The sequence below is a fragment of the Mustelus asterias genome, chromosome 5, assembly GCF_964213995.1.
Source record: "Mustelus asterias chromosome 5, sMusAst1.hap1.1, whole genome shotgun sequence".
NCBI classification, from domain to species: domain Eukaryota; kingdom Metazoa; phylum Chordata; class Chondrichthyes; order Carcharhiniformes; family Triakidae; genus Mustelus; species Mustelus asterias.
The window spans coordinates 51,317,258-51,340,304 of NC_135805.1; the positions used below are offsets into that span (position 1 = coordinate 51,317,258).

Sequence of the window (23,047 nt, forward strand, 5' to 3'; positions counted from 1 at the left end):
GGGATAATATAGAGGGGTTTTTCTTATTATTCTTAATCTTGCTGTCTCATTGTGCAGAAAATGCTCTCTGTAATCCTAACAAACATTAATATAACATCAGTGTATTTCCAATTAATTTTCATCCAAAGAGGGATTCTTTTCAGTGCGGTCTTGGTTACTCAGTAATGTAAACACGCTGCATCGAAGACAATGAATGCAGAATGCCAGCTAATTATCAATGACTTCAGTGCCACAATAGCTTGATGCTGGAAATGCTTCACTTGAAATTTACAAACAAAATCATTTTCAAGTTGGATATAGTGACCTACTTAAACTGCAGAATTTGTTACATTAGCGGATGTGATATTTTAATTGTGATCAAGGTTGAAAATGCATTGAATTTGAGAGTAAGTATAATAGTGTCTACACTACTGGAAGATGTGGAAAGAGTTGCTGTAGTCCATCTTTGAGTCCAGAAATTATCAGAGATAAAAATACATGCAGGTAAAGTCAACTTGGTTTGTTAGCTCACTTTGTTTGTTATTTCATTGACTAGCAACATTTTGCTATGCTTTGCTGAATATGTATTTGTTCTACTCTCGTATACAACTCATTTGTCTCTCACTTAATCCCAAGTATTCATTGACAACTAACTAAATTATGTTTGATAGAGACCAGGAGTGAGCAAGCAGACTAAATATTTGCGACCAGGAATACTGAGAATTTATGCTTTTATTTGTTAAAAGAAAATTCAAATGTTAATAACTGAAATTGTCCTTCAATTTCTCCAGGTTTTCATTTTATTGTGGGTTGCAATATCGAACATGATTTCCGTCTACTTAAAATCATAGAGTCCTCACAGTGCAGAAGGAGGCCATTCGGCCTATTGAGTCTGCAACGACGACAATCCCACTTAGGCCCTATCCCCATAACCCAGATATTTACTCTGCTAATCCCCCTGATACTAAGGGGCAATTTATCATGGCCAATCAATCTAACCTGCACATCTTGTATATATGTGTGTATTTAATGTGTGCTTTGAATGAATCTGTAGCATAAGATCTGTCACACTTCCTTGAGTGGCTCAAATCTTCCTGATTTTCATGCAAAAAATACTTGGAGTTTATTCCGGGGACATTGACCCTACCTCACCACCCACCCCCACAGAAAGTGCAAACACTTTCACTCCTCTTCCTTGGCAACATAATTACTCGGGTGGGGGATCTTAAGGTGGTGCTGGGGTCCTGGGTAGCACTGGGTTGGATTTTTGACAGAACACTTGAGGAAATCAAGTGAGATTTGCCACCTCAGCAATGTGAATACTGAGAGTTTGCAGCACTGGGGAAGCTTTGGATGCACTAACGGGTGCCTGGAGGGTTGCATAAGTGGGAGAATCTGAAACTTGGCAACATTATTTGGAGAGAATCGGGTATTTGGCAGTATTGGATGGGGAAATTCTGGGATCTAACGTCTCTTGGTGTTGCTTGGCATGGCTGTGGCAATACTGAAGGAAGGTAAAAGGGAAAATATAAGATCCCAAAAGGGAAAATGCTGGAAAACCTCAGCAGGTCTGGCAGCATCTGTAAGGAGAGAAAAGAGCTAACGTTTTGAGTCCAGATGACCCTTTGTCAAAGCTAAAAGGCATATAAAGTGGGTATAAAAATAAGATACTTATACAGCAGGGTGAGAGAATGAAAGATGAGCCATAGTTACAGAAACTAGGGGAAAAGACTGTCAAACGGCAGAGAAGCTACAATCAGAGGGTAAGCTGTGACAGATGAAGGTGTGGGGGGAGGGAGAAGGGAGAATGGGTGGGCGAGAGATAAAATTTAGAAAGGGGAAAAGGGGAAGCAAAGGTGGAGAAAAGGTAAGGGAAGGAAGATAAAGTAGGGGGCGAGAGTAGGGGGATAAGAAAAATGAAGAAAGTCAATAAAGAAATAAAAGGTAGAGAACAGTAAAAAACAATTAAATACAATGAAAACAAAGGAGTCGAGGTGGAGTAGAGCAAATCATCTGAAGTTGTTGAATTCGATGTTGAGACCGGAAGGCTGTAAAGTGCCTAGCCGGAAGATGAGATGCTGTTCCTCCAGTTTGCATTGAGCTTCACTGGAACATTGCAGCAGACCAAGGACAGATTTCCAAAGTGGTGCTTCTAATATGTGCTTCTTTTTCCTCAACCGTGGATTCCCATCTACAGTTGTTGACAGAGCCCTCAACAGCGTGCAGCCTATCTCCTGTGCCACGACCCTCACCCCCTCTGCTCCCTGCCAGAACAAGGGTAGAGTCCCCCTTGTTCTCACATTTCACCCCACCAGCCTCCGCATGCAAAGCATAATCTTCTGCCATTTTCGCCAACTCCAGCGTGATGCCACCACCAAACACATCTTCCCTTCACTGCTTCTGTCAGCATTCCGCAGAGACCGTTCCCTCCAGGATAACCTAGTCCATTCCTCCACTATACCCAACACCTCTCCCGACACTCATGGCACCTTCCCATGCAATCGCAGAAGGTGTAACACCTGTCCCTTTACCTCTTCCTTGCTTATCATCCAAGGTCTAAAACATTCATTCCAGGTTAAGCAGTGTTTCACTTGCACCTCTTTCAATTTGGTGCATTGCATTCGCTGCTCCCAATGTGGTCTCCTCTATGTCGGAGAGACCAAGCGTAGCCTGGGTGATCGCTTTGCTGAGCACTTTCGCTCTGTGCGCAATCAGGATCCTGACCACCTGGTTGTTTGCCATTTTAACACACGATCCCGCTCCCATGCCCACATATCTGCCCTTGGTCTGCTGCAATGTTCCAGTGAAGCTCAACGCAAACTGGAGGAACAACATCTTATCTTCCGGCTAGGCATGTTACAGCCTTCCAGTCTCAACATCGAATTCAACAACTTCAGATGATTAGCTCTACCCCACCTCGACCACTTTGTTTTCATTTTATTTATTTATTTTACTATTCTCTACCTTTTATTTTTTTATTGTCTTTCTTTATTTTTCTTCCCCCCCCCACTCTTTCCCCCTATTTTATCCCCCCTCTCCTTACCTTTTCTTCCCTTTGCTTCCCCTTTTCTCCTTTCTAAGTTTTACCTCTCTGCCACCCATTCTCCCTCCCCTCTTGCCCCACACCTTCATCTGTCACAGCTTACCCTCTCATTTGGCCATTTACACCCTTCATTCTCTCTATGGACTGTCATTAACAGGCTTTTTTCCTGGTTTCTGTGGCTATGACTCATCTTTCATTCTCTCACCCTGCAGTATAAATATCTCCCACTTTTTATGCCTTTTAGCTTTGACAAAGTCTCATCGGGTTAGATTGATTGGCCATGGTAAAATTGCCCCTTAGTGTCCTGGGATGCGTAGATTAGCGGGATTAGCGTGTATGGGGGTAGGGATATGGGGGTAGGGCCTGGGTGGGATTGTGGTCGGTGCAGACTCGATGGGCCGAATGGCCTCTTTCTGTACTGTAGGGTTTCTATGATTTCTATGATCTGGACTTGAAACGTCAGCTCTTTTTTCTCCTTACAGATGCTGCCAGACCTGCTGAGATTTTCCAGCATTTTCTTTTTTGGTTTCAGATTCCAGCATCTGCAGTAATTTGCTTTTATTATGGAAAATATAAGATTTTGTTTTCTGTGCCTTTGACTTGTCCTCTCTATCTATCTTGATTTCTGCTTATGTAACAATGTCTACCCTCAGTAAGTGTCTGCACTTTATTAGTTCTCACTATTGTAGAATACAACATAGTATTTAGAGTACAGAAACAGGATATTCAGCCCATGCAGGCATTCATACTCATTCGAGCTTCCTCCCATCTTTGCCCCTCAAACTATCATCATAACACTCTGTGCCCTTCTCCCTGATAAGCTTGCTTTACTTCCTCTTAAACTTAAATGCATTTATACTATACGACTACAAGAGTGGCATGATGGCACAGTGGTTAGCACTGCTGCTTCACAGCGCCAGGGACCCGGGTTCGATTCTGGCCTTGGGTCACTGTCTGTGCGGAGTCAGCACGTTCTCCCCGTGTCTGCGTGACTTTCCCCCAGGTACTCCGGTTTCCTCCCATAGTCCGAAAGACATGCTAGTTAGGTGCATTGGCCACACTAAATTCTCCCTCAATGTACCCGAACAGGTGCCAGAGTATGGCGACTAGGGGATTTTCACAGTAACTTAAGAACATAAGAACTAGGAGCAGGAGTAGGCCATCTGGCCTCTTGAGCTTGCTTCGCCATTCAATAAGACCATGGCTGATTTTTTTCGTGGACTCAACTCCACTTACCCGTCCACTCACCATAACCCTTAATTCCTTTACTGTTCAAAAATGTACCTATCCTTGCCTTAAAAACATTCAATGAGGTAGCCTCAACTGCTTCACTGGGCAGGGAATTCCACAGATTCACAACCCTTTGTGTGAAGAAGTTCCTCCTCAACTCAGTCCTAAATCTGCTTCCCCTTATTTTGAGGCTATGCCCCCTAGTTCTAGTTTCACCCACCAGTGGAAACAACTTCCCTGCTTCTATCTTATTTATTCCCTTCGTAATCTTATATGTTTCTATAAGATCTCCCCTCACTCTTCTGAATTCCAATGAGTATAGCCCCGGTCTACTCAGTCTCTCCTCATAAGCCAACCCCCTCAACTCCGGAATCAACCTAGTGAACCCCCTGCAGTGCCAGTATATCCTTTCTCAAGTAAGGAGACCAAAACTATACACAGTACTCCAGGCGTGGCCTCACCTTATACAGCTACAACATAACCTCACTGTTTTTAAACTCCATCCCTCTAGCAAGAAAGGACAAAATTCCATTTGCCTTCTTAATTACCTGCTGCACCTGCAAACCAACTCCTTGAGATTCCTGCACAAGGACACCCAGGTCCTTCTGCACAGCAGCATGCTGCAATTTTTTACCATTTAAATAATAGTCCATTTTGCTGTTATTCCTACCAAAATGGATGATCTCACATTTACCAACATTGTACTCCATCTGCCAGACCCTCGCCCATTCACTTAGACTATCTATATCCCTTTGCAGACTTTCAGCATCCTCTGCACTCTTTGCTCTGCCACCCATTTTTGTGTCACCTGCGAATTTTGACACACTACACTTGGTCCCCAACTCCAAATCATCTATGTAAATCGTAAACAATTGCAGTCCCAACATTGATCCCTGAGGCACACCACTAGTCACTGATCGCCAACCAGAAAAACACCCATTTACCCCCACTCTTTGCTTTCTGTTAGTTAACCAATCCTCTATCCATGCTAATACATTACCCGTAACACCGTGCACCTTTATCTTATGTAGCAGTCTTTGTTGTGGCACCTTATCAAATGTCTTCTGGAAATCCAGATACACCACATCCACAGGTTCCCCATTGTCCACTGCACATGTAATGTTCTCAAAGAAATCCACCAAATTAGTCAAACATGACCTTCCCTTCATGAGCCCATGCTGCGTCTTACCAATGGGACATTTTTATCCAGATGTCTCGCCATTTCTTCCTTGATGATAGATTCAAGCATTTTCCCTATTTCAGAAGTTAAGCTAACCAGCCTATAGTTACCCGCCTTTTGTCAACCTCCTTTTTTAAACAGTGGCGTCACATTTGCAACTTCATTGCTGTGTTAATGTAAGCCTACTTGTGACATTAATAAAGAAATTTTAAAACTTATAAATGTTATCCCCTTCAACCATTCCCTTCAACTACTCCTCTCACCACTCTTTGGGTAAAGAACTTTCTTCTGAATTCCCTTTTGGATTGCTTGGTGACTATCTTATAACTGATGGCCTCTAATTATGTCCTTCCCTACAAGAAGAAACATTTTCCCTTAATCCATGCTTTTATAAGCTTTTATAATTTTAGAGATCTCTATTAGGTCATCCCCTCAGCCTTATTTCTTTTCAAGAGACAAGCGACCCAGCCTATCACTCCTTTTCCTGGTATGGATACCAATGCATTTCTGGTCTCATCTTTATAAATCTTCTCTACCTTTGCCTGTAAGTCACCCTCTCTGGCACCTTTATATATTTTTATACCATGGCGACCAGAACTACATGCAATACTCTTAAGTGTGTTTCAATCAAAGTTCGATCCATGTTAAGCACGACTTTCCTACTTTGCAATCCTAGAACAGATCTCTTTTCAACTCACTGAAGTTACCCCTCTTCCAGTTAAATGTTTTTAAGTTTGATCATTCCTTGTTCTATTCCTTAGCTATTCTAAATCTGATGAAATCTTGATGAATATTCCCCAAATGCTTCCTCCTGGGTCACACGGTGGCTCATGGGCGGCACAGTGGTTAGCACTGCTGCCTCACAGCGCTAGGATCCCAGGTTCAATTCTGGCTTTGTGTCACTGTCAGTGTGGAGTTTGCACGTTCTCCCTGCATCTGTGTGGATTTCCTCCAGGTGCTCCGGTTTTCTCCCACAGTCCAAAGATGTGCGGGTTAGGCGGATTGGCCATGCTAAATTGACCCTAGTGTCAGGGGGATTAGCAGGGTAAATGTGTGGAGTTGTGGGAGTAGGGCCTGTGTGGGATTGTGGTCAGTACCAACTCGATGGGTCAAATGGCCTCCTTCTGTACTGTAGGGATTCTGTGATGATGATAACATTCTGTGGTTCAGAAGCACTTTCCTAAGGGATGAGAAGAATTTTACTTGAATATAAATTTGTTCATTCATTTCTTTTTTCCTATTCCGGAAGTGTCACCAAGACTGGAGGTCTTGTGGCGTAGTAGTTAGCATCCCTACCTCGTGGCCAGAGGCTCTGGGTTCAAGTCCCACTTCAAGGTTTTTTTGACCACAGAGGAGACATTCACAGCATGGCCAGACAAGTTGAATATCAGCCTGTAAGTCTTTCCAATACACCTGATGGCAGGCGGTAAGAGTGGAAGAGTTTTATGGTCAGGCACACTGCAGAAGCCAATGGCAAACCACTGCAGTACTTTACCAAGCATAACCATGAAGCAATCCAATGGAAATCCATGGTTGCCAATGGCCTCTTGGGGCATGGTACCTGAAAGAGAAGGACGATCACCAAGACCATTCATTTTCATCTCCACATCAGTCGTTTCCCATCATACCATTGCTTCCATTTCTCCAGCAGTGAAACCATGAATTTGTTAAATCTGGACTCGATCTTTCAAATACTCTGCTTGTTGACCCCTTGTCTTCCACCCTCCTTAAGCTGAAACAAACGCTAGTTGATATCAGTCTGCAAGTCAAAAGAAATTATGCTGACGCTGCATAGATCAAAGCTAGGGACAGTTCTATACTTTGGTGGAAATTTTTGGTTATTCTTTCTCAAATTAAGCATGTATGTAATGGAAAGAATTTGAAGATTGATCAAGATCATTGCGAGCTTACAGATCTAATTTATTGACGAGTACTTCAAGTGACTAAGCTAGCTCTCATTGGAGGGAAGACTGAGAGGAAGTTTCAAAGTAGTAGATTATAATAAGCTATATATCTTGGACAATGAGCAGAGGGCTATAGGACACAAGTACAAGATTTCTATAGCTTGCTCAAAGTTACGGATTAGAATAACCTTTTCATTGTGTATCCAGCATTTGGAACAAAGTTCCTGAGAAGGTATTTGATTCTGGATTAAAAGATACATATAGAAAGGAGGTGGATTAATATCTGCAGAGAAGAGAGTTTAGGGTTTTGGATTTATTCAACAACACTGCCTGATTAGGGCGGCATGTTGGTACAGTGGTTAGCACTGCTGCCTCAGCGTCTGGGACCCAGGTTCAATTCTGGCTTTGGGCCCCTGTGTGGAGTTTGCACTTTCTCCTTGTGTCTGCATGGGTTTCCTCCAGGTGCTCCGGTTTTCTCCCACAGTCCAAAGATTTGCGGGTTAGGTTGATTGGCCATGCTAAATTGACCCTAGTGTCAGGGGGATTAGCAGAATAAATGTGTGGGGTTACGGGAATAGGGCCTGGGTGGGATTGTGGTCAGTACAGACTTGATGGGCCAAATGGCTTCCTTCTGTACTGTAGGGATTCTATGATTAGGACGAGATCAGCATTTTCCAGAGAGAGGTTGGGGAATCAAGAGAAATAAATTTAAGGAGATAGTTGGCTCACATCTGCTGAAATGGTTATGACTCACATTTGATGTATTGTTGCCGTTTGTACCTACGAGAAGGCATAACGTTCTATGGGGTGGGAGTCCCGTGCCCCTCTCACGTTTCCTTCTCTATGAATGGTATGCTTTGTATAGCGCGCAAGAAACAATATTTTTCACTGTATGTTAACACGTGACAATAATAAATCAAATCAAATCAAAAAATCTAATCAGACGAGGAAATTCTCCTGCTTCTGGGGCTACTGGGTCAAGCTAAAGAATAGGGCTTGGGGATTAGCACAATGTTGCTGGTCACATAAATGGCAACAGCACTATAAAGAGAACCTAGATCCAATACTGTAAAACGTTCAATGATCTCACCAGGACTGGCCAGGTACCAGATTGTGTGGTAACTTCATGTTTGTGCTACTCAGCAACGTTTGGTTGATGACTAACATTAGAAACTGTATACATGACAAACAGCAAGGATAAATGAATCCCCTAGGCATTGATCCAAACCCCATGTATTTGCTAGCCCTGATTTGTGAATGGTTGATGTCATTAAAATTCTTGGAACTTTTTATTTCCAGAACAACATTTTTATTAACTGTTTCAACTTATCACCGTGACTGAAAGACAGGCCTTTCACAGCTGAACTCCATTTTATAAAAGACAAAAAGGTGGATGAGTGATGTACGGATATTACAAATTTGTTATTCTGTTAAGCTTTACAACAGAAAATGCAGTATTCCGGATCTTTTTTTTAAAAGAGAGGTTGCGGACTAGTTCCCTCAATGGAAATCCCTGTAAGTTACAGAAATGCCAGAGGAAAGACCTCTCCAAATTACAAATACTATCATTGAGTCCAATAAATTGGACCCAATTGCTGTGAGCGGGGCACGGGACTCCCTCCCCATAGAACATTATGCCTTCTTGTAGGTACAAACACCAACAATACGCCAAACGTGAGAGTCATAACCATTTCAGCAGATGTGAGCTAACAACCTCCTTAAATTTATTTCTCTTGATTCCCCAGCCTCTCTCTGGAAAATGCTGATCTCGTCCTAATCATAGAATCCCTACAGTACAGAAGGAGGCCATTTGGCCCATCGAGTCTGTACTGACCACAATCCTACCCAGGCCCTATTCCCGTAACCTCACACATTTACTCTGCTAATCCCCCTGACACTAGGGTCAATTTAGCATGGCCAATCAACCTAACTCGCAAATCTTTGGACTGTGGGAGGAAACTGGAGCACTCAGAGGAAACCCACGCAGACACAAGGAGAAAGTGCAAATTCCACACAGTGACCCAAAGCCAGAATTGAATCTGGGTCCCTGACGCTGTGAAGCAGCAGTGCTAACCACTGTACCAATGTGCCGCCCTAATCCAGCAACATTTGCTAATCCCCAAGCCCTATTCTTTAGCTTGACCCAGTAGTCCCAGAAGAGGACAGAGGGGAATTCCCTCGTCTGCTCTTGCTGCTGTAAGATTTTCATAGCCTCCTCCTGAAACTAAGGTGCCCTGTTGTTGTTAATCAGGATATCAAGTGTGACGGACACTTTCCATTTCTGTTACACCTCGGGCATGATTTAATGGGCCCAATGGATGTCTTGCCCACTGGTTGGAGAAACAGTGGAAAATCGCCCTCAGTTCCGTGGGGGAGGTCCAGTGGAATTAGGCATTAACTGGGATTGAAGGCCTAGGGGGTGGAAAACCCATTGAGAGATTCCGGCCAATCGGAGGCTGGTAGCTCCTCATTTCTGTCAGCATGACCAAGAACAGTGGAAGCTGGCCCAGGGTCAACCAGGCACCTGAGGCAAAAAGTAAGCGAGGGCAGGATGGGGATCATGGCAGGAACCAGCCTTTAGCTCCCCCCCTATCCCAATGATGGGTCTCTCAATCAGGCATTGAGTGCCTGACAAAGAGGGACCTCACCACCACTGCCAGGAGACTGCTGGCAAACCTAACATAATTTGTTGGACAGCCGTCAGCGGGCGTGGGAGAACCTGCAGCTCCCATTTAATTCCTAAATTACCACTAAATTGTTGTGGGCTGATAGATAATTGGTGTCAATAGCTTGTTAATAAGCCAGCGGGTAGTTTCCTGTACTGGGCCGTTCCTGCGCCCAGGTTTCCCCTCCGACCTCACCATTATGGCCAGTCCTGCAGGTTCAGTTCAATTCTGCTCCTCATGGGCAACAAAAATTCTCCTGCACCTTGTCAACAGATACTAAGTGCAATTTGTTTAATTAAATAAAGAATGACAATGTGATTAATAAAGTCAGTTTAGAAAGTAAAACAATCACACTACATGTTTTTAATTGTTAATGTGATCCATAAAATTAGTTGATAAAATGTATTGATGCTAACAGGCCAAAGCTTCTTTAGATAAATTGATGATTGTAATCAGAGGTACACAGAATTTGAACATTCAAATTCCATTGGTGATGGGTGCTCAGATATCTACAGGCTGGACAGTCTTCATTTGGGGAGCCCTAAAAAGCTGCATTATCCTACACTGTATAGCAAACTGTTTTTTTTTGTTGGACCTAATCCATATGAGATAGTCCATTACATGCTCTGGTACTTAACTGAATTGAAAGAAAATGCATATCCAGCTGGCTCAGAAAGTGAATGAATCAAAGGAGGAAAGGAAGTAAATTAGTCAAATGCATAAGGAAAAAAATGTCATGAATCTTTGTCAAGATTTTGTAAGCCGAAGCGTACAGTACTAATTAGACATAAACTGAATAATAATAAGTGACAAATCCACATCCTGCCTAGTTGGCACTGCAAAGTGGTCCTCACTAACATCTGGGGACTTGTATCAAATTGGGAGAGATGTCCCATGGACTAGTCAAGCAACAGCTTGATATAGTAATTTTCCCAAAATTGGATCATACTGCCAATGTCCCAGGCTCCCCCATCATTATTCCTGGGTATTCCCTGTCCCAGTTGCAATACAGACATGTCAGAGGTGGCAGCGGCACAATGATATGTGGCAGGGCAGGAGTTGCCTGTGAGTCCTGAGCACTGACTCTGGTCCCCATGAAGTCTTAGGGCATGACGTCAAAGATGGGCAAGGAAACTTCCTATTGATTACCTTCTACCAGCCTCCCTCAGCTGATGAATTCATACCAGGCTGATTCTGGGGATGGCGGGATTGATGTATGAGGAGAGATTGACTAGGTTAGGATTGTTTTCGCTGGAGTTCACATGAATTAGGGGGGATCTCATAGAGACTTATAAAATTCTAACAGGACTGGACAGGTAGATGCAGGAAGGATGTACCCGTTGGTGGGGGTGTCCAGAACCAGGAGTCACAGTCTGTGGAAACAGGGTAGACCATTTAGGACGGAGGTGAGGGGACATTTCTTCACCCAAGAGTAGTGAGCCTGTGGAATTCATTACCACAGGAAGTAGTTGATGACAAAACATTGAATGTATTCAAGAGGCGGCTAGATATAGCACTTGGGGCAAAAGGGATCAAAGATTATGGAGGGAAAGCAGGATTAGGCTATTGAGTTGGACGATCAGCCATGATCGTAATGAATGGTGGAGTAGGCTCGAAGGGCAGAATGGCCTCCTCCTGCTCCTATCTTCTATGTTTAATAATATCCTTTCTATAATAGAGTGACCAGAACTGTACACAGTAAGATTCTCCCTTGTTGGAGATGGTCATTGCTAGCACAAATATGTGCTAGCAATGACCGTAGTCATAGAGGTTTACAGCATGGAAACAGGCCCTTCGGCCCAACTTGTCCATGCCGCCTTTTTTTTTAAACCCCTAAGCTAATCTCAATTGCCTGCATTTTGCCCATATCCCTCTATACCCATCGTACCCATGTAACTATCTAAATGCTTTTTGTCTTTTAAAAGACAAACTCACTAACTTTATGACTTAGAAGAACAAACGCAGCAGTCGCCTGGGAATGCCAACACCTACAAATTCCCTTCCAAACCACAGACTATTCTGACTAAGAATATATCACTGTTCCTTTACTGTTGTGCGGTCAAAATCCTGTAACTCCCTCCTTGATTGCACCTACACCACATGGACTGCAGCTGTTCAAGAAGACAGCTCGCCACCATCTTTTTAAGGGCAGTTATGGATGGGCAAAAAATGGTAGCCGTGCCACCAGCGTCCACATCTCGAGAATGATTAATAACAAACAGTGAAGTTTCTGTAGTACTGAAATTAACACAAAGCAGTGAGATGAGAGTTAAATATAGCAACTGCTTTAGCTGATGAAACAAATTTTTTCATGTTCGCTGCTAAAGTGTTTTAAGATGTTTGTTTTTCTTAGTCTCAAATGTCCTTTAACCTGTGAAATTCAGAGGAGTTGACCACCAGCGTAAGATATCTTCTGTCCCTGATGCCAACCAAAAATTACAGCAAATCTTCATAGAATGATATAATCATACAGTGCAGAAGAGGCCCTTTGGCCCATTGAGTCTGCACCGACACACGTAAAACACCTGACCTCCCACCTTTCTCTTATTTCACAACATAAAAAGGCAACTGTTGGCAATTTGCGGTACTTGAAACATCTTGTTATTACATGCTTGCTGCTTGAGGAAGTGAAATATGGTGAAATATTGTATTATTACTTTTATTCTTCGTAAGATTGAAATGCCAGGGTCTTTTATTTGGACATCTGCATCAATTGGAGCTTTAATATCTGAATAAGTTACATATCACATGAGTCAGTTTGTTCATTGGGGTACTGTGTCATAACTTAAAAATGATTTTAAGTCCATTCAATTACTCTAATTGTATTTGTTTTCTTCCGTTTGTAGGTTTTGGGATGTTTCCAAGCCTGACTCGGCGCTTGAAACAGTGGAGCATCACACAGAATTTGTATGTGGCCTTGATTTCAGCTTGCATATCCCTGGTCAGGTACGTGACTAGCTACTTCAATGACTGATCGAAATGAATTAATACAAAACCTATAAACAAGTTCCAGATCCCTGGTTTGGAAGAAATAGCAGACTAGAAATGCCGCAGGGAAATTGCACCATGAAACTATAGAAAACAACACATAATATCGGCTTGTACACCTTTTATTATTCCACAGCTCAATGTAATGTTCTGCAGATCTTGGTTAATTAGCGCCATCAGCATAAAACTAATAGAGGGGATAAAAGGAGTTGTATGTTTGGCTGCAGAGATCACTCTTGTGTGTTTGATTCACTGAAACGTCAGCTGAGCTTTTTGCCAAGGCAAGCTATTTTTTAATGAAATATTATTTCCCTGCATCATCAGCTTAAAGATAAGTGTACTGCTTGACGTGGCACTGTGCCATGCAAACCAGAACAGTTAAAGGTTTGATTCAGAGTCGTTGCTGAGATAGCTAACCTCAATTGGTGCAGCACTGGGGTGGTGGAGGAATGAGCCCTGCTCTCCACTCTGGTCATTTTCCATCAGCACCTACCAGAAAATAAACAGCATAAATCTATTGGGTCTGATTGTGCTGCATGCCTCAGTCAAATAACCTGCCAACATTTGCTAACATGTGAAGAATTACTATTTGGGCAAGATGGATAAGAGCTGTCACCACAGCAAGAGCTGTGGTGGTAGTATTTTTCTCACTGACGATCATTCAAACTTTTAAAAAGTGAATGCTGAAGTAAACAATCTGTTCATTTTAGAGCAGGTGCTCAAGCTGATAGAACAATAATCGGCCATGCTTCACTTCCACTCTATCAACATCAACACAATGATATCAATAGGTGTTGGGGCAATGTATGTACTTGATGGTGAAAAATGAATGTGGACAAAATGGTAACACGGCCACTACAAAGAAAATGCAGCTACGCTGTGGATTCTATTTTATCTGTCAACTTGGCACAAGTAGTGATTACATCAGATTTTTGTGCCTAGGCGAAGGAGCAGCCTTTTCATGCACAGAATGTGGGAATAAAGCTTCCATATCTACTCCAGTTCTCGTCTCCTTTCCCCAGGAAGAAACAAAAGATAATGAATTATCGCCATAATCTGCAGTTGATTTATCAGATTGTCCCAGGAGTTTGCTGTGAAAGGTCTCTTGGGGCTGAGGCTAAAGTATGGTGATGAATTGGAGACAGCAGCCATAGAGCAGAATTAAATCAGTTAATGGATCAGATCTGTAGCGCCTTAATGAATTAATGGAGAGTTTACCGTTGGCCACGTTTGCCAGAGACTTATTGAAATGAATAAACATGATTAAGAAAAGCGGGGGTGGTTAGATTTCATCACCCACGTTTTGGACAGGATAAAACGTAGGCAAAGAGAGAGTGAGCTGCAATAATACATTCAGGCAATTAATTGAAAATGCAGGCGATAAAAGGATCCAATCCTTTTAAAAAAAAAATCCCCACTTGGTTATTTCTGATCACGGTTTTAATCATTTTGTTACTGGAAGGGGAGATGTGTGTAAAAGTGAGTTAGCTCACTAAAATCTACTCCGGCAGAAGACAAATTGGTTGAATGAGCCTAAACCAGACAATTAAAATGTTTCAACTGGAGCATTCATCTGAGCTAACATTTAGAAGGGAAGTCAGTATCTCACTGGTTCCAGTTTGTTAATATTTGAATGAGAGATTAGATTGCAATGAGTAAACATCCGAATTTCGGTGGCACAATGGTTAGCACTGCTTCCTCACAGCACCAGGGACCCAGTTTGATTCCGGCCTTGGGTCACTGTCTGTATGGAGTTTGCACGTTCTCCCCGTGTCTGCGTGGGTTTCCTCTGGGTTCTCTGGTTTCCTCCCACAGTCTAAAGATGTGCAGGTTAGACGGATTAGCCATGCTAAATTGTCCCTTCGTGTCCCTGGATTAGCCATGGTAAATGCACAGGGATAGGGCTGGCATGGGTGGGTCTGGATAAGATGCTCATTTGGAGAGTTGGTGCCGATTCGCTGGGCTGAATGGCCTCCTTCTGCACTGTAGGGATTCTATGGTTCAAGAAACGCAAGTATTGGGTACACATCTGGGGGCGGCATGGTGGCACAGTGGTTAGCACTGCTGCCTCACAGCACCAGGAACCCAGGTTCAATTCCGGTCTCGGGTGACTGTCTGTGTGGAGTTTGCATGTTCTTCCCGTGGGTTTCCTCTGGGTGCTCCCACAGTCCAAAAATGTGCACGTTAGGTGGATTGGCTGTGCAAAATTGCCCCTTAGTGTCGGGGGATTAGCAGGGTAAATACATGGGGTTCTGGGGATAGGGCCTGGGTGGGATTGTTGTCAGTGAAGACTCAATGGGCCAAATGGTCTCCTTCTGCACTGAAGGGATTCTATGAATTAGGAAGCTCTATTTCTAAAGTACCTCTAAAAAACTGGAAAAATTAGAATACACTACAGACAACGGAAACTATGCTGAGGTTAGGTAAATTCAGCTTCAGTGCTGAAACACTAATTTCTTCCTGATCCACCATAACCTAAAAGTAGTGTAAGGGCTAGCATTAACCAAATTATAGAAAGAGAGGGCACAACATCACCATGATTGTGTACTTCAGTTGGGCTGCTGTAAATTAGTTTTCTGCGGGGACACAATAGGTGAATGTGATTGAGTAACCTGGAGGCAGACTAGAGAAGCTCATCCTTGCAAAATTGCTGATTTTGAGTATTTACATTCCTGCCTTGGAAAATAACGTGAGCTAATGGTAGGATTGGCAGGCTAATGATCGCTCCTTCCAAGCTCGTATTTTTATACCAGCTGGTAAAATGGTTAATCAGATTATACAAAGGGAGGGTTTTCTTGATTCCCACAACGCATGCATACGCAATGATGAGCATGTCTCTGGATGTCAAACCCAGACTTCAGAGCCAGTGCTTTGGTCTCTGCTCACAGTGACTGTCTGGAGTGGGGATTTGAACCTTGCACCACTAACTTGGAGGTGGGAATGCTACCATTAAACCAAAAGCTTGCTCCCACACACTTAGGAAGGTAGATTTTAACCAAAGACTAAAGTCTTTCTATGAAGAAAGTAAGAAGGTGTGGGATAGAGGGAAATTTGGCCGATTGGATACGTAACTGGCTATCTCATAGAAGTCATGATGTGGAGATGCCGGCGTTGGACTGGGGTAAGCACAGTAAGAAGTCTCACAACACCAGGTTAAAGTCCAACAGGTTTATTTGGTAGCAAATACCATAAGCTTTCGGAGCACTGCTCCTTTGTCAGATGGAGTGGATATCTGCTCTCAAACAGTGCACAGACACTGGGCTTGTAGAATCTCACTAGCTGTTCTGTCTGGAGACAATACACATCTCTTTAACCTGTGTTGAATGCTCCCTCCACCCACATTGTCTGTACCTTTAAGACCTGGCTGGCTTTAGAGATTCGCATTCTAATTAGTATTCTGTAACTTGACTTCTGTGTCTGTGCACTGTTTGAGAGCAGATATCCACTCCATCTGACGAAGGAGCAATGCTCCGAAAGCTTATGGTATTTGCTACCAAATAAACCTGTTGGACTTTAACCTGGTGTTGTGAGACTTCTTACTGTATCTCATAAAAGACAGAGGGTGGTGGTGGATGGAAAATTTTCAGACTGGAGACCAGTTACCAGCAGTGTACCACAGGGATCAGTGCTGGGTCCTCTGCTATTTGTGATTTTTATCAATGACTTGGAGGAGGGGGCTGAAGGGTGGGTCAGTAAATTTGCTGATGACACCAAGATTGGTGGAGTAGTGGATGAGGTGGAGGGCTGTTGTAGGCTGCAAAGAGACATTGATAGGATGCAGAGCTGGGCCGAGAAATGGCAGATGGAGTTTAACCCTGATAAGTGCGAGGTGATTCATTTTGGGAGGACAAATTTGAATGCGGATTACAGGGTCTATGGCAGGGTTCTGAGGAATGTGGAGGAACAGAGAGATCTTGGGGTTCATATCCACAGATCTCTGAAGGTTGCCACCTTCAGGCCAAAAGGCCTGTTTCTGAGCTGTAATTTTCTATGGTTCTATGGTTCTAAGTGGATAGAGCAGTGAAGAAGGCCTATAGTGTGTTAGCGTTTATTAGCAGGGGGTTTGAGTTTAAGAGCCATGGGGTTATGCTGCAACTGTACAGGACCTTGGTGAGACCACATTTGGAATATTGTGTGCAGTTCTGGTCACCTCACTATAAGAAGGATGTGGAAGCATTGGAGAGAGTGCAGAGGAGATTTACCAGGATGCTGCCTGGTTTGGAGGGTAGGTCTTATGAGGAAAGGTTGAGGGAGCTAGGGCATTTCTCTTTAGAGCAGAGGAGGATGAGAGGCGACTTAATAGAGGTTTATAAGATGATAAGGGGGATAGATAGAGTGGATGTTCAGAGACTATTTCCTCGGGTGGATGTAGCTGTTACTAGGGGGCATAACTATAAGGTTCATGGTGGGAGATATAGGAGGGATGTCCGAGGTAGGTTCTTTAATCAGAGAGTGGTTAGGGTGTGGAATGGACTGCCTGCTGTGATAGTGGAGTCGGACACTTTAGGAACTTTCGAGAGGTCATTGGATAGGCACATGGAGCACACCAGAATGATAGGGAGTGGGATAGCTTGATCTTGGTTTCGGACTAAGCTCGGCACAACATCGAGGGTCGAAGGGCCTGTACTGTGCTGTACTGTTCTATGTTCTAACAAGCTATTTTAAACATTTGGTTTCCCTTAGTAGATCTCAAGAGATTTGGACTTTGAAGGACAGAATTTCACCACGGTGAATGCTGACTGTGCCTCAGTTTAGTCTCCTTTTAATCATCTTTGTTATGCTGAAAATAATCCCCTGTTTCTTATAACTGAAGTTTCTCATCCCTCATATCAGCTCAGTGAATCTCTTTTGCCACCATCTCCATGATCTTGGCATCCTGCCCAAAGGTTGGAAACCCAATTCTAGCTTAATGCCTAACCTGTAATCACAGAATTATACAGTGCAGAATCGGCTCTTCGCCCATCAAGTCTGCACCGACACATGAGAAACACCTGACCTAGAAACACCTGACCTCCTACCTAATCCCATCTGCCAACACATGGCCCATAACCTTGAATGTTATGTTGCGCCAAGTGTTCATCCAGGTATTTTTTAAAGGATGTGAGGCAGCTTGCCTCTAACACCCTCCCAGATAGTGCATTCCAGACTGTCACCACCCTCTGCGTAAAAAAGCTTTTCCTCACATTCCCCCTAAACCTCCCGCCCCTCACCTTCTAACTATGTCCCCTCGTGACTGACACTTAAACTAAGGGGAATAGTTGCTCCTTATCTACTCAGTCAATGTCTCTCATAATCCTGTACACCTTGATCAGGTCACCCCTCAATCTTCTCTGCTCCAATGAAAACAAATAAACCTGTTGGACTTTAACCTGGTGTTGTGAGACTTCTTACTGTGTTTACCGCAGTCCAACGCCGGCATCTCCACATCAATGAAAATAACCCAAGCCTATCCAACCTCTCCATATAACTTAAATGTTCCATCCCAGGCAGCATCCTGATGAATTTCCTCTGCACCCCCTCCAGTGCAATCATCCTTCTGAAAATGTGGTGACCAGAACTGCACACAGTACTGTATCTGTGGCCTCACCAAAGTTCTATACAACTCCAACATGACTTCCCTCCATTTGTAATCTATGCCTCAATTGATAAAGGCAAGTGTCCCATATGTTTTTTTTCACCACCCTACTAACATGCCCTCCTGCCTTCAGAGATTTATGGAAAAACATGTCAATGTCCCTTAGTTCCACAGAACTTCCTAATGTCATGCCGTTCGTTGCATAGGTTTAGCATTATTCTGCACAAAATTGCAGTTGATTAGAACTGGGTTTTCATTGGAGGGATTTTCCGACCACGCTTACCCCAATGCCGGAAAATCCCGCTCGAGGTCAACGGACCTTTGTGTGGTCCGTGTCCCATCCGCTGCGATTCCCGTGGTGGACAGGATGGGAAAATTCTGCCCCATATGTCTTTTTTTACAGCTTTATCAATTGATCCTCCCACTTTTAAAGATTGGTGATCTGAACTCCAAAGTTTCTGTGCTTCTCCACCTAGGTTCCACCAGCTACTGTAGGCATCCTTGGCTTATTCCTCCTCCCAAAATATGCCACCTCACATTTCTCTATATTAAATTCCATTTGAGATCTGTCTACCCAATCTACGCTGACCCTGAGAGACACCACTATTCACATCCCTCCAGTCTACCTTTTATTTTAAAGGCAGCCTGACGCGTCAGATTTTTTCAATTCAATATATGTGAACCTATAAATTTTAATGCAATGTGGAACCAGTATTGGGATGCTTAAGTGTTGCTTTTCTATTGATAGGCTAATCCAGTAGAGTGCATTATACATGGCATCATGAAGGATTGAAGTTAAAATGTGCTGTCTAAATGAAAAAAAAAATCAATTTTGTTCATTTTTTCTTCAGCATCCCAGACAACAATGTAATTTGAATTATTAATTCTCCCAGTTGGATATTGTGCCATCCTAATAATCAGTTTTGGTTTTCCCATCTTCCTGGCCTGAATTGACATCTTATTAACTGAGTTAATAGATGTGCGCTGTTTGGAAAGCTGCTAACCCAGGTTTCTCTCATACTTTCATTACAGGTTGCAGACTGTGCCTGGGATGAGACAGTGAAGATCTACACTCCAGCTTGCTTGACAGTTAGTCATTAAACTTGGTATCACTCGAAGATTTAGTACATCATGTCTTGAAAAAATACTACAGCATTACCATTTGATTCATTTGTGTATATATGCAATATTTTGGAACTCGTACAAAGTGAACAGTTTTATTTGGTGAATTTGTAAAGCTCTTCACCAACATACATTCAGCTGAATGCACAGATTGAAGGGGAAGAATAATTGACAGCTTTTGTATTTTATTACCTTGTTTAAAAACTTGAGAAATGGGAACAGCTGCAAACTAGTTTATTTGTTCACGTTTGAGACTGCTTGAGAAAGTGGCAGATGAAATTCAATATAGGTAGTTATATATTTATTTTTAAATATTTCTTGTGATGAATTAAGTATGACAAAGCACCTAACTATTGAGAAGGCTGCAAACTATGAGCCAGTTTGACTGCAAGCAGTTGTTCCATTCATATGGTTCTTCCTCAATATTTGGTTCAGCGAAGAGGACCTGCTCAAGCCATGTATGAGTATTTTACCCTTGTCCCTTGGGTACTGGATGCTACAGTGTGCTAGACATTAGCTTTGCAGTCCTGGGACTTGGTCCAGACTGCTTTGGTGAAGGTTTCCTTTTTGCTGGTTCTAAGGATCTGAAATTAGTTTTAGCAGATGTGATCAACTTCCTAGTAGGCGAGGGACTGCAAGATAAAAACATTGGCACAAATTGATACTACCATGGCAATTGTACCTGGGTGTCAGATTTTTTAAAAAACCATTCTGGTAGAATGGAGCGCGTCCTTGTGTTTGGAACTGAACTTCATTGTGAAACCGGTTCATCTGTTCTTTGATAATACCTATAACCATGTACAATAGCCGTGCTAGAGATACGATTGGTGCCAAAATTAGGCTGCTCTCTTATCATAGGGCAACTAGATAGAAAACATTATCTTAAAGTCTCAAGCCAGGCGTGTGGAAGCATCCACAGGCAAGGATCACTGGTAAAAAAAACATTCTGACCCATCCCGATCAAATTGTCTAGTGGGTGGGGGAGGAGGGATGTTGTGAGAGAAAAATACATCCCAGAGCAACTCGTCAATAAATACTACTCTCACCTACATCATCCAAATCAATGCGGCAAGCCAGATATCGAGCCTCATTTATGTTATGACCAGGTAAAAAGGAATGAACTGGCTCTCCTCTATTCAGCCTTCTTGGTTGGTCACAACTAAGATTTAAGTTTCCTTTTCACGAGGATATGCCTTTTCCAAATCCAAATACGTTTAACTATTTAAGCAGTGAGCAATAAGGAGCCACTCAAACAAAGGTTTCCTGAGTTAAAGAGCAAATTTATTAACCACTAAACCCAAGGGGAAAAAAAAATTATAAGCGCAACATCACACACATTGGTATCAGAAATAAGGGAAGTTAGAGTCCAGTAAAAACAGTCAAAAGACTGTATGGTTAAGTGTCATTTCATTGTCCCTGAGGCATGGATTGTTAAATGTTGCAGTTGATTTAGTTTAGCTGGTTTCTGGATTTCTGTCGGATGTACAATATGTTGCAATTCGTACAAGATCTTGGTTCGCAGGTAGGTTTCTGGTAATGTTGACTTCTCAAACTGGACTAAACACATTTTTTCAAAAGAGAGAGGGCAAGAGCTCAGTTTTTTGACACTGTGTCACTTGAAATCTCTCTCTAGTGGCTGCACCTCACCTTGAATAACTTTGCCCATTGTGTATTTCCAAGCAAGTTTGGGTGGGTCTGTCTGTTTCAGACAATGTTTCAATATCCAGCACTTCGAATTTTTAATCTCTCCATTTGACAGTGATGAGTTTTGATGGATCTATGAATTAAAGGATATTTCCTTCTCTTCACACTCCCCTAAGGGTGTCTTGTATACTTTTTTACCTTCACCTTGGATAGTAGCCTTGTATATTTAAGTTTGTTATGTCTCAGTTCAAGTTGCAGAGTTTGAATTTATAAGTCCATGTCGGAACCTTCCAGAAATTGGTCACTGGAAATACTTGATGCTAGGTGACTTGCGACAGCCACCTTCATCCAGTGTCTTTTGTCTTTAAAAGAACCTTTAAACAGTTCAACATATGTTTGGTCAGCTGGTGAAATTACAGATTGGCATCACTCACACACACACATTACACACGTTGTGACACTCATTTGATGCAAGCTGACACAAGCCCATAAAACATTGGCCTACCACAAATGGCAATTGGATTTCTTCAGAATGTCTTAGTGAAATTTCCATCAAGAGCTTATTCATCATTGTTTGGTGTTGCCAAACCAGATGGGAGGTGGAGATTGGTTGTTTTCTGTACAGTTTTAAACAAGGATATCACTTCACATACTGGACAACAACAAAATTCCACAACTCTTCTCTCTGGTATCAAGAGGAAGACATATAAATCTTCTGGTCACATCAAATTAAAGAGACTGACTGAGTGCCCCAGGGATTTGAAAACAGCCATCTTCTTTTCTGCTTAAGTCATTGAACTTCTGAAAGATCTGTCCAATGTCAGGTGACTCACCTGATGAAAGGGTAGTACTCCGAAAGCTTGTGCTGCCAAATAAACCTGTTGGACTTTAACCTGGTGTTGTGAGACTTCTTACTCTACTGGACCGCACCAGTGAACCTCAATGCAAGCTGGAGGAGCAGCAATTCATCTTTCAATTAGGTGCTTCACAGCCTCAACATTGAGTTCAACAATTTTCGAATATAGGGGGCGATTCTCCCATCCAGCTGCGCTAAACAATTAGAGCAGCGGGCTGGGAGAATTGCATATTGGCCGAATCCCGATGCGCGCGCATCTCCCAGTGCTGGATATCTGGCACGGTCGGGATCACATTGGAAACTGGTAGGAACAGCAGGTAAGTCATCTTAAACTATTTTTAATCTTATTTAAATGTGATTAGCGGGCCTGGGACTCTCCCACCATGCCAGTGGCGTGGGCTGGGGGCGTCTGCCATTGGGGGTGGGGACCTGCCGTTGTGGGGCGGGGGTGGGCCTTGATCATCATTGCTGGGGGGTGCTGGAGATCAGGTCACTCCTGGACGGGGGAGGAGTTGGGGGTTGGCCTGGGAATGCTCGTGAAGGCCGCGGTCGGGCCATGGGAGTGTTGGGAGGGGCAGCACTGCGGGGGCCCCGGGCTGGCCAGCAAAGTGCAGGCTGACAGTTCGGGGCTGCTGCGCATGCGCAGATTTCCGGAACTGTCAGACTCCGGTGCGAATAGGCCCCACATCCTGAGCTTTTAATTATATTCATGTTTGTGCCCTCTGCATTGCACAGAGTGTGGGCGATTTGAACTCCCACTGAAAAAAACCAGCGTGATTTACACCAGTTTTCTCGCGAATTCAGCACTCATAACTCTTTTGGGAGAATCGCCCCCCATAATCTCTGTCCATATTATTCCC

At 43.2% G+C, this 23,047-nt stretch overlaps 1 protein-coding gene across 1 annotated transcript in view; it reads left to right on the forward strand.

The window, feature by feature from the left end:
• Positions 1–22,221, forward strand: part of pex7 (peroxisomal biogenesis factor 7) — a 95,884-nt gene extending 73,663 nt beyond the window's left edge. Inside the window, exons 9-10 of the mRNA XM_078212579.1 lie at positions 12,849–12,948; positions 19,598–22,221. Of these exons, the coding sequence (XP_078068705.1) occupies positions 12,849–12,948; positions 19,598–19,666 (169 nt within the window). The 3' untranslated portion in view covers positions 19,667–22,221. The remainder of the gene's footprint in view (positions 1–12,848; positions 12,949–19,597) is intronic.
• Positions 22,222–23,047: the final 826 nt, after the last annotated feature.